The following is an 18359-nucleotide window of genomic DNA, read 5'->3' on the forward strand; positions in this document are numbered from 1 at the left end:
CCACGAACCATAGGTACTGAGTGACTCCATCTTGATTTGAACCTTTGTATGTAAGTGTTCAAAAATTTCAGATTTAGAATATGTCTCACCAAGCCGTCTGGCTTCAGTACCACAATATAGTGTGGAAGACTAATACCCTTTTCCTTGATTGTAGGAGGGGTACTTTGATTATCACCTGCTGGAAATACAGCTTGTGAATTTTTTTCCCAATACTGCCTCCCTGTCGGAGGGAGCCTTTGGTAAAGCAGACTTCAGGAACCTGCGAGGAAAAGATGTCTCGAATCTCCAAACTGTACCCCTGGGATAATACTTTGTACGATCTAGGGGTCAACTTGCGAGTGATCCCACTGCACGCTGAGACTCTTGAGACGACCCCCCACCTCACCTGAGTCAGCTTGCACGGCCCCAGCGTCCTGCTGAGGACTTGGCAGACTCGGTGGAGGGCTTCTGTTCCTGGAAAGGGGCTGCCTTCTGCAGTCTACTTCCCTTTCCTCTATGTCTGGGCAGATATGACTGGCCTTTTGCCCGCATGCCCTTATGTGAACGGAAGGATTGAGGCTGAAAAGACAGTGTCTTTTTCTGCTGAGATGTGACTTGGGGTAAAAAGGTTGGATTTCCCAGCTGTTGCCGTGGCCCCCAGGTCCGATGGACCGACCCCAAGTACCTACTTTCCTTTATACGACCATACTTTCATGTGCCGTATGGGATCTGCATCACCTGACCACTGTCGTGTCCATAACATCTTCTGGCAGATATGGACAACGCACTTATCTTGATGCCAGAGTGCAAATATCCCTCTGTGCATCTCGCATATATATATATATATATATATATATATATATAGACTGCATCCTATTAAATGCTCTATATCACTAAAATATTTTCAGTCAGGGAATCCGACCAAGCCAACCCAGCACTGCATTTCCAGGCTGAGGCGATCGCTGGTCGCAGTATAACCACCGTATGTGTGTATATACTTTTTAGGATATTACTCCAGCTTCATATCAGCTGGCTCCTTGAGGGCGGCCGTATGATAAGCGTGTGAGCACCTTATCCACCCTAAGGGGTGTTTCCCAACGCGCCCTAACTTCTGGCGGGAAAAGGTATAACGCCAATATTTGCTATCGGGGGGAACCCACGCCTCATCACACACTTCATTTTATTTTATCTGATTCAGGAAAAACTACGGTAGTTTTTTCACTGCCACATAATACCCATCTCTGTGGTACTTGTAGTATCAGAAATATGTAACACCTCCTTCATTGCCCTTAACGTGTGGCCCTAATGAGGAATACGTTTGTTTATTCACCGTCGACACTGGATTCAGTGTCCGTGTCGACCGACTAAGGTAAACGGGCGTTTTAAACCCCTGACGGTGTTTTTGAGACGTCTGGACCGGTACTAATTGTTTGTCGGCCGTCTCATGTCGTCAACCGACCTTGCAGCGTGTTGACATTATCACGTAATTCCCTAAATAAGCCATCCATTCCGGTGTCGACTCCCTAGAGAGTGACATCACCATTACAGGCAATTGCTCCGCCTCCTCACCAACATCGTCCTCATACATGTCGACACACACGTACCGACACACAGCACACACACAGGGAATGCTCTGATAGAGGACTGGACCCACTAACCCTTTGGAGAGACAGAGGGAGAGTTTGCCAGCACACACCAAAAACGCTATAATTATATAGGGACAACCTTATATGTGTTTTCCCTTATAGCATCTTTATATATATATATGTCTAACGCCAAATTAGTGCCCCCCCTCTCTGTTTTAACCCTGTTTCTGTAGTGCAGTGCAGGGGAGAGCCTGGGAGCCTTCCCTCCAGCCTTTCTGTGAGGGAAAATGGCGCTGTGTGCTGAGGAGATAGGCCCCGCCCCCTTTTCGGCAGGCTCGTCTCCCGTTCTTCAACGGATTCTGGCAGGGGTTAAATATCTCCATATAGCCCCCGGAGGCTATATGTGAGGTATTTTTTGCCAATTAACAGGTTTCCATTGCTGCCCAGGGCGCCCCCCCCAGCGCCCTGCACCCTCAGTGACTGCCGTGTGAAGTGTGCTGAGAGCAATGGCGCACAGCTGCAGTGCTGTGCGCTACCTTAAGAAGACTGAAGAGTCTTCTGCCGCCGATTTCTGGACCTCTTCTCTTTTCGGCATCTGCAAGGGGGCCGGCGGCGCGGCTCCGGTGACCCATCCAGGCTGTACCTGTGATCGTCCCTCTGGAGCTAATGTCCAGTAGCCTAAAAAGCCAATCCATCCTGCACGCAGGTGAGTTCACTTCTTCTCCCCTAAGTCCCTCGATGCAGTGATCCTGTTGCCAGCAGGACTCACTGTAAAATAAAAAACCTAAAACTAAACTTTTCTAAGCAGCTCTTTAGGAGAGCCACCTAGATTGCACCCTTCTCGGCCGGGCACAAAAACCTAACTGAGGCTTGGAGGAGGGTCATAGGGGGAGGAGCCAGTGCACACCACCTGATCCTAAAGCTTAACTTTTGTGCCCTGTCTCCTGCGGAGCTGCTATTCCCCATGGTCCTTTCAGGAACCCCATGGTCCTTTCAGGAACCACAGCATCCACTAGGACGATAGAGAAATGCTAGTATATTGCGTCCCAGGGCGCTCCCCCCCAGCGCCCTGCACCCTCAGTGACCGGAGTGTGAAGTGTGCTGAGAGCAATGGCGCACAGCTGCGGTGCTGTGCGCTACCTTAGTCTGAAGACAGGATGTCTTCTGCCGCCGATTTCACCAGACCTCTTCGTCTCTTCTGGCTCTGTAAGGGGGACGGCGGCGCGGCTCCGGTGACCCATCCAGGCTGTACCTGTGATCGTCCCTCTGGAGCTAATGTCCAGTAGCCTAAGAAGCCCAATCCACTCTGCACGCAGGTGAGTTCGCTTCTTCTCCCCTTAGTCCCACGATGCAGTGAGCCTGTTGCCAGCAGGACTCACTGAAAATAAAAAATAAAAAACCTAAACTAAACTTTTATTCTAAGCAGCTCAGGAGAGCCACCTAGATTGCACCCTTCTCGGCCGGGCACAAAGATCTAACTGAGGCTTGGAGGAGGGTCATAGGGGGAGGAGCCAGTGCACACCACCTGATCTTTAAGCTTTTATTTTGTGCCCTGTCTCCTGCGGAGCCGCTATTCCCCATGGTCCTTACGGAGTCCCAGCATCCACTAGGACGTCAGAGAAATAAGAATTTACTTACCGATAATTCTATTTCTCGTAGTCCGTAGTGGATGCTGGGGACTCCGTAAGGACCATGGGGAATAGCGGCTCCGCAGGAAACAGGGCACAAAAGTAAAAGCTTTAGGATCAGGTGGTGTGCACTGGCTCCTCCCCCTATGACCCTCCTCCAAGCCTCAATTAGGATACTGTGCCCGGACGAGCGTACACAATAAGGAAGGATTTTGAATCCCGGGTAAGACTCATACCAGCCACACCAATCACACTGTACAACCTGTGATCTGAACCCAGTTAACAGCATGATAACAGCGGAGCCTCTGAAAAGATGGCTCACAATAATAACCCGATTTTTGTAACAATAACTATGTACAAGTATTGCAGACAATCCGCACTTGGGATGGGCGCCCAGCATCCACTACGGACTACGAGAAATAGAATTATCGGTAAGTAAATTCTTATTTTCTCTGACGTCCTAAGTGGATGCTGGGGACTCCGTAAGGACCATGGGGATTATACCAAAGCTCCCAAACGGGCGGGAGAGTGCGGATGACTCTGCAGCACCGAATGAGAAAACTCCAGGTCCTCCTCAGCCAGGATATCAAATTTGTAGAATTTTGCAAACGTGTTTGCCCCTGACCAAGTAGCAACTCGGCAAAGTTGTAAAGCCGAGACCCCTCGGGCAGCCGCCCAAGATGAGCCCACCTTCCTTGTGGAATGGGCATTTACATATTTTGGCTGTGGCAGGCCTGCCACAGAATGTGCAAGCTGAATTGTACTACACATCCAACTAGCAATCGTCTGCTTAGAAGCAAGAGCACCCCGTTTGTTGGGTGCATACAGGATAACAGCAAGTCAGTTTTCCCGACTCCAGCCGTCCTGGAAACATATATTTTCAGGGCCCTGACAACATCTAGCAACTTGGAGTCCTCCAAGTCCCTAGTAGCCGCAGGTACCACAATAAGCTGGTTCAGGTGAAACGCTGACACCACCTTAGGGAGAAACTGGGGACGAGTCCGCAGCTCTGCCCTGTCCGAATGGACAATCAGATATAGGCTTTTGTGAGACAAAGCCGCCAATTCTGACACTCGCCTGGCCGAGGCCAGTGCCAACAGCATGGTCACTTTCCATGTGAGATATTTCAAATCCACAGATTTGAGCGGTTTAAACCAATGTGATTTGAGGAATCCCAGAACTACGTTGAGATCCCACAGTGCCACTGGAGGCACAAAAGGGGGCTGTATATGCAGTACTCACTTGACAAACTTCTGGACTTCAGGAACTGAAGCCAATTCTTTCTAGAAGAAAATCGACAGGGCCGAAATTTGAACCTTAATGGACCCCAATTTGAGGCCCATAGACAGTCCTGTTTGCAGGAAATGCAGGAAACGACCGAGTTGAAATTCCTCCGTGGGAGCCTTCCTGGCCTCACACCATGCAACATATTTTCGCCAAATGCGGTGATAATATTGTGCGGTCACCTCCTTCCTGGCTTTGACCAGGGTAAGGATGACCTCTTCCGGAATGCCTTTTTCCCTTAGGATCCGGCGTTCAACCGCCATGCCGTCAAACGCAGCCGCGGTAAGTCTTGGAACAGACATGATCCTTGCTGAAGCAAGTCCCTTTTTAGTATCTCTTGAAGTTCCGGGTACCAAGTCCTTCTTGGCCAATCCGGAGCCACGAGTATAGTTCTTACTCCTCTCCGTCTTATAATTCTCAGTACCTTGGGTATGAGAGGCAGAGGAGGGAACACATACACCGACTGGTACACCCACGGTGTTACCAGAGCGTCCCAGCTATTGCCTGAGGGTCTCTTGACCTGGCGCAATACCTGTCCAGTTTTTTGTTCAGACGGGACGCCATCATGTCCACCTTTGGTCTTTCCCAACGGTTCACAATCATGTGGAAGACTTCCAGATGAAGTCCCCACTCTCCCGGGTGGAGGTCGTGTCTGCTGAGGAAGTCTGCTTCCCAGTTGTCCACTCCCGGAATGAACACCGCTGACAGTGTTATCACATGATTTTTCGCCCAGCGAAGAATCCTTGCTGCCATTGCCCTCCTGCTTCTTGTGCCGCCCTGTCTGTTTACGTGGGCGACTGCCGTGATGTTGTCCGACTGGATCAGCACCAGTTGACTTTGAAGCAGAGGTCTTCCTAGGCTCAGAGCATTGTAACTTGCCCTTAGCTCCAGTATATTTATGTGGAGAGAAGTCTCCAGACTTGACCACACTCCTTGGAAATTTCTTCCCTGTGTGACTGCTCCCCAGCCTCTCAGGCTGGCATCCGTGGTCACCAGGACCCAGTCCTGAATGCCGAATCTGCTGCCCTCTAGTAGATGAGCACTCTGCAGCCACCACAGAAGAGACACCCTTGTCCTTGGAGACAGGATTATCCGCTGATGCATCTGAAGATGCGATCCGGACCATTCGTCCAGCAGATCCCACTGAAAAATTCTTGCGTGAAATCTGCCGAATGGAATCGCTTCGTAAGAAGCCACCATCTTTCCCAGGACTCTTGTGCATTGATGCACTGACACTTGGCCTGGTTCTAGGAGGTTCCTAACTAGCTCGGATAACTCCCTGGCTTTCTCCTCCGGGAGAAACACCTTTTTCTGGACTGTGTCCAGAATCATCCCTAGGAACAGCAGACGTGTCGTCGGAATCAGCTGCGATTTTGGAATATTTAGAATCCATCCGTGCTGTCGTAGAACTACTTGAGATAGTGCTACTCCGACCTCCAACTGTTCTCTGGACCTTGCCCTTATCAGGAGATCGTCCAAGTAAGGGATAATTAAGACGCCTTTTCTTTGAAGAAGAATCATCATTTCGGCCATCACCTTGGTAAAGACCCGGGGTGCCGTGGACAATCCAAACGGCAGCGTCTGAAACGGATAGTGACAGTTCTGTACCACGAACCTGAGGTACCCTTGGTGAGAAGGGCAATTTGGGACATGGAGGTAAGCATCCTTGATGTCCAGAGACACCATATAGTCCCCTTCTTCCAGGTTCGCTATCACTGCTCTGAGTGACTCCATCTTGATTTGAACCTTTGTATGTAAGTGTTCAAAGATTTCAGATTTAGAATAGATCTCACCGAGCCGTCTGGCTTCAGTACCACAAATAGTGTGGAATAATACCCCTTTCCTTGTTGTAGGAGGGGTACTTTGATTATCACCTGCTGGGAATACAGCTTGTGAATTGTTTCCAATACTGCCTCCCTGTCGGAGGGAGACGTTGGTAAAGCAGACTTCAGGAACCTGCGAGGGGGAGACGTCTCGAATTTCCAATCTGTACCCCTGGGATACTACTTGTAGGATCCAGGGGTCCACTTGCGAGTGCGCCCACTGCGCGCTGAAACTCTTGAGACGACCCCCCACCGCCTTTGAGTCCGCTTGTACGGCCCCAGCATCATGCTGAGGACTTGGCAGAAGCGGTGGAAGGCTTCTGTTCCTGGGAAGGGGCTGCCTGCTGCAGTCTTCTTCCCTTTCCTCTACCCCTGGGCAGATATGACTGGCCTTTTGCCCGCTTGCCCTTATGGGGACGAAAGGACTGAGGCTGAAAGACGGTGTCTTTTTCTTTATACGGCAATACTTCCATGTGCCGTTTGGAATCTGCATCACCTGACCACTGTCGTGTCCATAAACATCTTCTGGCAGACATGGACATCGCATTTACTCTTGATGCCAGAGTGCAAATATCCCTCTGTGCATCTCTCATATATAGTAATGCATCCTTTAAATGCTCTATAGTCAATAAAATACTGTCCCTGTCAAGGGTATCAATATTTTCAGTCAGGGAATCCGACCAAGCCACCCCAGCGCTGCACATCCAGGCTGAGGCGATCGCTGGTCGCAGTATAACACCAGTATGTGTGTATATACTTTTTAGGATATTTTCCAGCCTCCTATCAGCTGGCTCCTTGAGGGCGGCCGTATCTGGAGACGGTAACGCCACTTGTTTTGATAAGCGTGTGAGCGCCTTATCCACCCTAGGGGGTGTTTCCCAACGCGCCCTAACTTCTGGCGGAAAAGGGTATAACGCCAATAATTTTCTATCGGGGGAAACCCACGCATCATCACACACTTCATTTAATTTATCTGATTCAGGAAAAACTACAGGCAGTTTTTTTACACCCCACATAATACCCTTTTTTGTGGTACTTGTAGTATCAGAAATATGTAACATCTCCTTCATTGCCCTTAACATGTAACGTGTGGCCCTAATGGAAAATACGTTTGTTTCTTCACCGTCGACACTGGAGTCAGTGTCCGTGTCTGTGTCGACCGACTGAGGTAATGGGCGTTTTAAAGCCCCTGACGGTGTTTGAGACGCCTGGACAGGTACTAATTGGTTTGCCGGCCGTCTCATGTCGTCAACCGACCTTGCAGCGTGTTGACATTATCACGTAATTCCCTAAATAAGCCATCCATTCCGGTGTCGACTCCCTAGAGAGTGACATCACCATTACAGGCAATTGCTCCGCCTCCTCACCAACATCGTCCTCATACATGTCGACACACACGTACCGACACACAGCACACACACAGGGAATGCTCTGATAGAGGACAGGACCCCACTAGCCCTTTGGGGAGACAGAGGGAGAGTTTGCCAGCACACACCAAAACGCTATCATTTTACAGGGACAACCTTATATAAGTGTTTTCCCTTATAGCATCTTAATATGTAATAATATCGCCACAAAAATGCCCCCCTCTCTGTTTTAACCCTGTTTCTGTAGTGCAGTGCAGGGGAGAGCCTGGGAGCCTTCCCACCAGCAGTTCTGTGAGGGAAAATGGCGCTGTGTGCTGAGGAGAATAGGCCCCGCCCCCTTTTCAGCTGGCTTCTTCTCCCGTTTTTCTGACAACCTGGCAGGGGTTAAATACATCCATATAGCCCCAGGGGCTATATGTGATGTATTTTTAGCCAGCATAGGTACTTTCATTGCTGCCCAGGGCGCCCCCCCAAGCGCCCTGCACCCTCAGTGACCGTTGGTGTGAAGTGTGCTGAGAGCAATGGCGCACAGCTGCAGTGCTGTGCGCTACCTTAAGAAGACTGGGAAGTCTTCAGCCGCCGATTTCTGGACCTCTTCTTTCTTCAGCATCTGCAAGGGGGTCGGCGGCGCGGCTCCGGTGACCCATCCAGGCTGTACCTGTGATCGTCCCTCTGGAGCTAGTGTCCAGTAGCCTAAGAAGCCAATCCATCCTGCACGCAGGTGAGTTCACTCCTTCTCCCCTAAGTCCCTCGATGCAGTGAGCCTGTTGCCAGCAGGACTCACTGAAAATAAAAAACCTAACAAAACTTTTACTCTAAGCAGCTCTTTAGGAGAGCCACCTAGATTGCACCCTTCTCGGCCGGGCACAAAGATCTAACTGAGGCTTGGAGGAGGGTCATAGGGGGAGGAGCCAGTGCACACCACCTGATCCTAAAGCTTTTACTTTTGTGCCCTGTCTCCTGCGGAGCCGCTATTCCCCATGGTCCTTACGGAGTCCCCAGCATCCACTTAGGACGTCAGAGAAACCTATTTAAACTTTTACTCTAAGCAGCTCAGGAGAGCCACCTAGATTGCACCCTTCTCGTTCGGGCACAAAATCTTAACTGAGGCTTGGAGGAGGGTCATAGTGGGAGGAGCCAGTGCACACCAGCTAGTCCTAAAGCTTTTACTTTGTGCCCAGTCTCCTGCGGAGCCACTATTCCCCATGGTCCTTTCAGAGTCCCCAGCATCCACTAGGACGTTAGAGAAATTAGGGAACTGTAATTAGAGTGTGATGTTAGAGACGGTAAGAAAGGACCACTGTACACATTAACACAACTTTATATTTCATTACTATGATATCATTTGTTGGTATTTGTGTTAAGTTTTATCAAACCTTATTTTATTACCCATATTGAACAGAATCACCTTCAGACTGCATCAAATAGGAACAGCCGTACTACCTGTCCTGCACTCCCCCAGCACTATATAGCCGCAAGTGACTCTTCCTGGTAACAGAGGGATATAACAAAGTAGGGGATTCCTGTATTACACCCCCTTCCACATCAGTAGATAGGTAAAGGAAGTGACATCATATTCACCAAAACACCCTTGTATTTACTCCAATAATGTAACAGATCGCTTTATTCGGACTCTAAAAAGGAAAGAGGGCATCCATACACCCCGACTAATGACACATCAGTACATGCAGCGTAATAGTAAAGCAATCCATGGGGGCGTTAAACCTGGTAGCAAGTGAGTGACATTTACCTCAACCTGGTAATGTAAAGTGGCAAGAACTTTGTCAATATACACCTTCTTGATGACAGGACTAAACACATCCCTTACAAGAATCAGAAAGAAAGGGAAAAAAAAAAAACCCACACAGGGCCCCATGGGGCAGATGTATTAAAACTTGAAGTGGTAAGAGGAAGGTGATACCACACCAGCCAATCATTACAGGTTTTAAAAATGAGTTAGGAGCCGAATGGCTGGTGCATTATCACCTTCAACTTATCACTTCTCAGTGCTTAATACATCTGCCCCCATATTCTGGAACCGTATCCAGTTCTATACAGTCTACTGTAAGAGAGACTATGCATTACTACGACTCCTGCCTGGTAATTACTGACTTCTTATGACGTTTATACTTGGTTAGTGACTCTGCTGCGATTTTAAACCAAGAAAGTTACATTAATAAGCCAAGTCACATTGTCTGTCACAGACAACTGCTACAAAAGGTCCCCTCTCCTAACTATATAGTCACAAAACTCAGACCGAACGAAGGATGGTTATTAATGCATTATCCAAGTCTAACACTATGACTAGACTGCCGTGTTCAATACACAGGTTCTATTCTAGAAGCCTATCCTTGTACACTTCAATACGGGGTTTTTTTGAAAAAAAAAAAAAAAAATGGAATAAAAATAAAATATATATACACTCCCTACACTATCTATACGTATTTAGGCAGCCAGCCCGTCTCTCGGCCTTCAGAACATGGAAAAAGATGGTTTTCAACCATAAATTAAAAAAAAACCCATAAAGATCAGATATAATTTTTTCTTTCTTTTAGCACAACTCCAATACTTCATCATTAGGATAGGAATATATTTAGGGGTAAAGGTATGTTTAGTTTAGAGGACAATATTCTACACGGATATTCGAAACAAGCATTCTTACAAAACTTAATTGTAAAATAATTCATGCCCCACGCAGGAAAAATAAAATAAAATACAAATATAAGAAAATAAAAAGAAAAAAGAAAATTAAAAAGACATTATCTATATTCTTCTATGCCACGGCAGCAGACGGGTTGTGGCCGGAGGTCTCCCCATGCGCCAGCACTGCGTTACAGGACCCAATCAGAAAGTCTCTTCTTTCCCTCATAAAGCATAAGGAGTTCAGTAAGGGTTTAGCAATGTATAATCCACAGTGAAGTAAGGGGGTGTGGGGGGGCAGCAAGAGGAGCCTGCAACAGAAGGGTAGGTGGGGCAAGAAAATACTCTTGTTTGGGAAGCCCAAGCTATCCCCAAAGCACTGTGCAACACAAGTCTGATCCTTGGCGTTATTTCACTAGCGGTCGGGTTTTGTCGTCATCGCTGCATTGGTGCGCTTTGTATTTCTTCACTTCAGCCATGTATTGTGCCCACGCCCCTCCTTTGCGCAACAGGACCTGGGAGAAGGACAGAAAACAGGGAGTTACCATATGTAGCTGAAACACCCCCCAACAGATCACACAGTGCTGCGCTTCCAACAGCATGAAAAATAATCGGCGCTCCTCCCTGCATGGGGCTCATTTATACTGGGGAGCACATCTAGTAAAGGGGATAGGCCATGCTGTGATACAAAGCGTTAGGGGAGGGGGTTGGTAACTGCACGTGTGCCTTCCGCATATAGCACAGATACTGCGCTGCTTTATCTTTACATGGCGATAAGAAGCCAACGATGCGACATCTGTCCACACATGTCATAGGGTATCCTTGGTACTCCAGCTGTTGTAGAACTACACCTCCCAGCTGCCCTGCTACAGTTTTGCTATTTGGCCATGCTGAAACTGTAGCAGGGCATGCTGGGATGTGTAGTTCAACAATAGCTGGAGTGCCAAAGGTTCCCCATCACTGCTCTAGAAACACCAATATTACAGTTACAGGTAATTCATGTTATGGTCCATATGGCAGAGGTGTTGTGGCACGTATTAGAGGCATCTGGCTGTATGTAGAGGCGCAGAGAGTTTAATGACCACCATTCAGGAACGTGCCACTACAGACAGTCATAGGACATACAAGTGTAAATGCTTTGCCGATATAGGGGTATATTCAATTGAAGTCGAAAACTGCCGTCTGTCAAAAAGACGGCAGTTTTCGACTTTTTAAGGTCGAATCCTGATTCGACCTATTCAATATCCCTACATTTTTCAACAAGTCGATGAATTAGAGTTGTCGAAAAGCATGTGGATCGGCGGAATAGCTGTCGATCCACGTGACTTTTCGCCCATCTCAGTCCGATAATCAAAAGATGCGGACCCAGAGGATGTGAGCTGCAGGGAGAAGGGGGGGGAGAAGCTTGCTGGAGCCGGGTGGACACTGCCGAGAGGTCGGGCAGCGGTGTGACATCCATCTGTAGCGCTGATCTCCTCTGGCTGCCGGCGGCTGTCCCCCACGGCTCCCCCCCCCCCCCTCTCCTCCTCTGCGTCCCTCATCTCAATTCGACTTGAAAAAGTCGAATTAAGATGAGATTTGAATAGGGGTTGTGGGATCCATTCCGACAAATACATGTCGGAATGGATCAGACTAATTGAATATACCCCATACTGTATATTTGGTTATAGTGCACTTATAACACACAGAATCATGTGCTCTATGGTTGGGCTCAGAAGCTGTAATACCACCACCCTGGATCAGACAGTATGAATACAACAACACTCACTGGAATCAGGCTATAGCATTATGCATCAATTCCAGGTGGTGCCGATTACAGGTATCATCCCAAACATCGCCTTGGGCCCAACACAGACACAGAGCTACCCGTGTGACAGACTAATTACCATATTCCCTATAAGAACAATTCTCTCCCACCCACAGCACATCCTACTGACATTGTACAATAAAGCTTTATGCTCTGAAATAGAGCAACATGCACCTGTTGGGAGTAATGGCAATAGTTATACAGATGTGAACAGCAGGAACACAGACTGAAGCAAACAGTAGAAGGGTTCCACCACCACACACAGAACAGTCATTTCTCACCTCATCATCTTCCGACTTTGGCTTCTTGGCTACTATGCCGGTCTTCAGGGCCAGCTTTGCCCCTCCTCTACGCTTGCCCACCTGGGGGTGGAAGGGACAGAAGACTGCAACCGTTATACGAGCCCTTGCAGCCTCTCTGTGTCCCTCTATATGACAGAATATAAGGGAGGCCTGGGTTAGACAGGCACATACACTCCCCACCTGCAGTGCAACAGAAACCAGACAAATCTACTGTATATTCCCCCCCCTCCCGCCCCCAGATGCCACCCAGGGGTCAGAAGGATATGAGATGGGGCTCGCTGAGTCAATTAAGAAAAATAAATACAGGGGGTGGCTGGGGCATGCAAATACACAGATTCTCACATCTACAACAAGTTAAAAGAAATGGTTCATAAAAATAAAGTTAGTCCATAAAAAAAAAAATAACTAAAAAATAAGAATTTACTTACCGATAATTCTATTTCTCGTAGTCCGTTGTGGATGCTGGGGACTCCGTCAGGACCATGGGGAATAGCGGCTCCGCAGGAGACAGGGCACAAAAGTAAAAGCTTTAGGATCAGGTGGTGTGCACTGGCTCCTCCCCCTATGACCCTCCTCCAAGCCTCAGTTAGGATACTGTGCCGGACGAGCGTACACAATAAGGAAGGATTTTGAATCCCGGGTAAGACTCATACCAGCCACACCAATCACACTGTACAACCTGTGATCTGAACCCAGTTAACAGCATGATAACAGCGGAGCCTCTGAAAAGATGGCTCACAACAATAATAACCCGATTTTTGTAACAATAACTATGTACAAGTATTGCAGACAATCCGCACTTGGGATGGGCGCCCAGCATCCACTACGGACTACGAGAAATAGAATTATCGGTAAGTAAATTCTTATTTTCTCTGACGTCCTAAGTGGATGCTGGGGACTCCGTCAGGACCATGGGGATTATACCAAAGCTCCCAAACGGGCGGGAGAGTGCGGATGACTCTGCAGCACCGAGTGAGAGAACTCCAGGTCCTCCTCAGCCAGGGTGTGCCCCTGACCAAGTAGCAGCTCGGCAAAGTTGTAAAGCCGAGACCCCTCGGGCAGCCGCCCAAGATGAGCCCACCTTCCTTGTGGAATGGGCATTTACATATTTTGGCTGTGGCAGGCCTGCCACAGAATGTGCAAGCTGAATTGTACTACACATCCAACTAGCAATCGTCTGCTTAGAAGCAAGAGCACCCAGTTTGTTGGGTGCATACAGGATAACAGCAAGTCAGTTTTCCTGACTCCAGCCGTCCTGGAAACCTATATTTTCAGGGCCATGACAACATCTAGCAACTTGGAGTCCTCCAAGTCCCTAGTATCCGCAGGTACCACAATAAGCTGGTTCAGGTGAAACACTGACACCACCTTAGGGAGAAACTGGGGACGAGTCCGCAGCTCTGCCCTGTCCGAATGGACAATCAGATATGGGCTTTTGTGAGACAAAGCCGCCAATTCTGACACTCGCCTGGCCGAGGCCAGGGCCAACAGCATGGTCACTTTCCATGTGAGATATTTCAAATCCACAGATTTGAGCGGTTTAAACCAATGTGATTTGAGGAATCCCAGAACTACGTTGAGATCCCACAGTGCCACTGGAGGCACAAAAGGGGGTTGTATATGCAGTATTCCCTTGACAAACTTCTGGACTTCAGGAACTGAAGCCAATTCTTTCTGGAAGAAATTCGACAGGGCCGAAATTTGAACCTTAATGGACCCCAATTTGAGGCACATAGACACTCCTGTTTGCAGGAAATGTAGGAATCGACCGAGTTGAAATTCCTCCGTGGGGGCCTTCCTGGCCTCACACCATGCAACATATTTTCGCCAAATGCGGTGATAATGTTGTGTGGTCACCTCCTTCCTGGCTCTGACCAGGGTAGGGATGACCTCTTCCGGAATGCCTTTTTCCCTTAGGATCCGGCGTTCAACCGCCATGCCGTCAAACGCAGCCGCGGTAAGTCTTGGAACAGACATGATCCTTGCTGAAGCAAGTCCCTTCTTAGTATCTCTTGAAGTTCCGGGTACCAAGTCCTTCTTGGCCAATCCGGAGCCACGAGTATAGTTCTTACTCCTCTCCTTCTTATAATTCTCAGTACCTTGGGTATGAGAGGCAGAGGAGGGAACACATACACCGACTGGTACACCCACGGTGTTACCAGAGCGTCCCAACTATTGCCTGAGGGTCTCTTGACCTGGCGCAATACCTGTCCAGTTTTCTGTTCAGACGGGACGCCATCATGTCCACCTTTGGTCTTTCCCAACGGTTCACAATCATGTGGAAGACTTCCAGATGAAGTCTCCACTCTCCCGGGTGGAGGTCGTGCCTGCTGAGGAAGTCTGCTTCCCAGTTGTCCACTCCCGGAATGAACACCGCTAACAGTGTTATCACATGATTTTTCGCCCAGCGAAGAATCCTTGCTGCCATTGCCCTCCTGCTTCTTGTGCCGCCCTGTCTGTTTACGTGGGCGACTGCCGTGATGTTGTCCGACTGGATCAGCACCGGTTGACTTTGAAGCAGAGGTCTTCCTAGGCTCAGAGCATTGTAAATTGCCCTTAGCTCCAGTATATTTATGTGGAGAGAAGTCTCCAGACTTGACCACACTCCTTGGAAATTTCTTCCCTGTGTGACTGCTCCCCAGCCTCTCAGGCTGGCATCCGTGGTCACCAGGACCCAGTCCTGAATGCCGAATCTGCTGCCCTCTAGTAGATGAGCACTCTGCAGCCACCACAGAAGAGACACCCTTGTCCTTGGAGACAGGATTATCCGCTGATGCATCTGAAGATGCGATCCGGACCATTCGTCCAGCAGATCCCACAGAAAAATTCTTGCGTGAAATCTGCCGAATGGAATCGCTTCGTAAGAAGCCACCATTTTTCCCAGGACTCTTGTGCATTGATGCACTGACACTTGGCCTGGTTCTAGGAGGTTCCTAACTAGCTCGGATAACTCCCAGGCTTTCTCCTCCGGGAGAAACACCTTTTTCTGGACTGTGTCCAGAATCATCCCTAGTAACAGCAGACGTGTCGTCGGAATCAGCTGCGATTTTGGAATATTTAGAATCCACCCGTGCTGTCGTAGAACTACTTGAGATAGTGCTACTCCGACCTCCAACTGTTCTCTGGACCTTGCCCTTATCAGGAGATCGTCCAAGTAAGGGATAATTAAGACGCCTTTTCTTTGAAGAAGAATCATCATTTCGGCCATTACCTTGGTAAAGACCCGGGGTGCCGTGGACAATCCAAACGGCAGCGTCTGAAACGGATAGTGACAGTTCTGTACCACGAACCTGAGGTACCCTTGGTGAGAAGGGCAATTTGGGACATGGAGGTAAGCATCCTTGATGTCCAGGGACACCATATAGTCCCCTTCTTCCTGGTTCGCTATCACTGCTCTGAGTGACTCCATCTTGATTTGAACCTTTGTATGTAAGTGTTCAAAGATTTCAGATTTAGAATAGATCTCACCGAGCCGTCTGGCTTCAGTACCACAAATAGTGTGGAATAATACCCTTTTCCTTGTTGTAGGAGGGGTACTTTGATTATCACCTGCTGGGAATACAGCTTGTGAATTGTTTCCAATAATGCCTCCCTGTCGGAGGGAGACGTTGGTAAAGCAGATTTCAGGAACCTGCGAGGGGGAGACGTCTCGAATTTCCAATCTGTACCCCTGGGATTCTACTTGTAGGATCCAGGGGTCCACTTGCGAGTGAGCCCACTGCGCGCTGAAACTCTTGAGACGACCCCCCCCCACCGCACCTGAGTCCGCTTGTACGGCCCCAGCGTCATGCTGAGGACTTGGCAGAAGCGGTGGAGGGCTTCTGTTCCTGGGAAGGGGCTGCCTGCTGCAGTCTTCTTCCGTTCCTCTACCCCTGGGCAGATATGACTGGCCTTTTGCCCGCTTGCCCTTATGGGGACGAAAGGACTGAGGCTGAAAGACGGTGTCTTTTTCTGCTGAGATGTGACTTGGGGTAAAAAGGTGGATTTTCCAGCTGTTGCCGTGGCCACCAGGTCCGATGGACCGACCCCAATAACTCCTCCCCTTTATACGGCAATACTTCCATGTGCCGTTTGGAATCTGCATCACCTGACCACTGTCGTGTCCATAAACATCTTCTGGCAGACATGGACATCGCACTTACTCATGATGCCAGAGTGCAAATATCCCTCTGTGCATCTCGTATATATAGAAATGCTCTATAGTCCATAAAATACTGTCCCTGTCAAGGGTATCAATATTTTCAGTCAGGGAATCCTACCAAGCCACCCCAGCGCTGCACATCCAGGCTGAGGCGATCGCTGGTCGCAGTATAACACCAGTATGTGTGTATATACTTTTTAGGATATTTTCCAGCCTCCTATTAGCTGGCTCCTTGAGGGCGGCCGTATCTGGAGACGGTAACGCCACTTGTTTTGATAAGCGTGTGAGCGCCTTTAATTTTCTATCGGGGGAAACCGACGCATCATCACACACTTCAATTAATTTATCTGATTCAGGAAAAACTACAGGCAGTTTTTTCACACCCACCCCACATAATACCCTTTTTTGTGGTACTTGTAGTATCAGAAATATGTAACACCTCCTTCATTGCCCTTAACATGCAACGTGTGGCCCTAATGGAAAATACGTTTGTTTCTTCACCGTCGACACTGGAGTCAGTGTCCGTGTCTGTGTCGACCGACTGAGGTAATGGGCGTTTTAAAGCCCCTGACGGTGTTTGAGACGCCTGGACAGGTACTAATTGGTTTGCCGGCCGTCTCATGTCGTCAACCGACCTTGCAGCTTGTTGACATTATCACGTAATTCCCTAAATAAGCCATCCATTCCGGTGTCGACTCCCTAGAGAGTGACATCACCATTACAGGCAATTTGCTCCGTCTCCTCACCAACATCGTCCTCATACATGTCGACACACGTACCGACACAGCGCACACACACAGGGAATGCTCTGATAGAGGACAGGACCCCACTAGCCCTTTGGGGAGACAGAGGGAGAGTTTGCCAGCACACACCAAAACGCTATCATTTTACAGGGACAACCTTATATAATAAGAATTTACTTACCGATAATTCTATTTCTCGTAGTCCGTAGTGGATGCTGGGGACTCCGTCAGGACCATGGGGTTTAGCGGCTCCGCAGGAGACAGGGCACAATAATAAAAGCTTTAGGATCAGGTGGTGTGCACTGGCTCCTCCCCCTATGACCCTCCTCCAAGCCTCAGTTAGGATACTGTGCCCGGACGAGCGTGCATAATAAGGAAGGATATTGAATCCCGGGTAAGACTCATACCAGCCACACCAATCACACCGTACAACCTGTGATCTGAACCCAGTTAACAGTATGATAACCACGAAGGAGCCTCTGAAAAGATGGCTCACAACAAGAATAACCCGATTTTTGTAACAATAACTATGTATAAGTATTGCAGACAATCCGCACTTGGGATGGGCGCCCAGCATCCACTACGGACTACGAGAAATAGAATTATCGGTAAGTAAATTCTTATTTTCTCTAACGTCCTAAGTGGATGCTGGGGACTCCGTCAGGACCATGGGGATTATACCAAAAGCTCCCAAACGGGCGGGAGAGTGCGGATGACTCTGCAGCACCGAATGAGAGAACTCCAGGTCCTCCTCAGTCAGGGTGTGCCCCTGACCAAGTAGCAGCTCGGCAAAGTTGTAAAGCCGAGACCCCTCGGGCAGCCGCCCAAGATGAGCCCACTTCCTTGTGGAATGGGCTTTTACTGATTTTGGCTGTGGCAAGCCTGCCACAGAATGTGCAAGCTGAATTGTACTACAAATCCAGCGAGCAATCGTCTGCTTAGAAGCAGGAACACCCATCTTGTTGGGTGCATACAGGCTAAACAGCGAGTCAGATTTTCTGACTCCAGTCGTCCTGGAAACATATTTTCAGGGCCCTGACAACGTCAAGCAACTTGGAG

At 48.8% G+C, this 18359-nt stretch overlaps 1 protein-coding gene across 2 annotated transcripts in view; it reads right to left on the reverse strand.

Moving 5' to 3' along the window:
- Positions 1-9273: 9273 nt before the first annotated feature.
- Positions 9274-18359, reverse strand: part of TRIR (telomerase RNA component interacting RNase) — a 47556-nt gene continuing 38470 nt past the window's right edge. Inside the window, exons 2-3 of one of the 2 annotated variants that reach the window (XM_063931184.1) lie at positions 12396-12476; positions 9274-10822 (exon numbers count right to left, since the gene is read on the reverse strand). In XM_063931184.1, the coding sequence (XP_063787254.1) occupies positions 10715-10822; positions 12396-12476 (189 nt within the window). In that variant the 3' untranslated portion in view covers positions 9274-10714. The remainder of the gene's footprint in view (positions 10823-12395; positions 12477-18359) is intronic. The other variant, XM_063931185.1, reaches the window with a different exon arrangement.

This window comes from Pseudophryne corroboree, chromosome 6, assembly GCF_028390025.1.
Source record: "Pseudophryne corroboree isolate aPseCor3 chromosome 6, aPseCor3.hap2, whole genome shotgun sequence".
Classification (NCBI taxonomy): Eukaryota; Metazoa; Chordata; class Amphibia; order Anura; family Myobatrachidae; genus Pseudophryne; species Pseudophryne corroboree.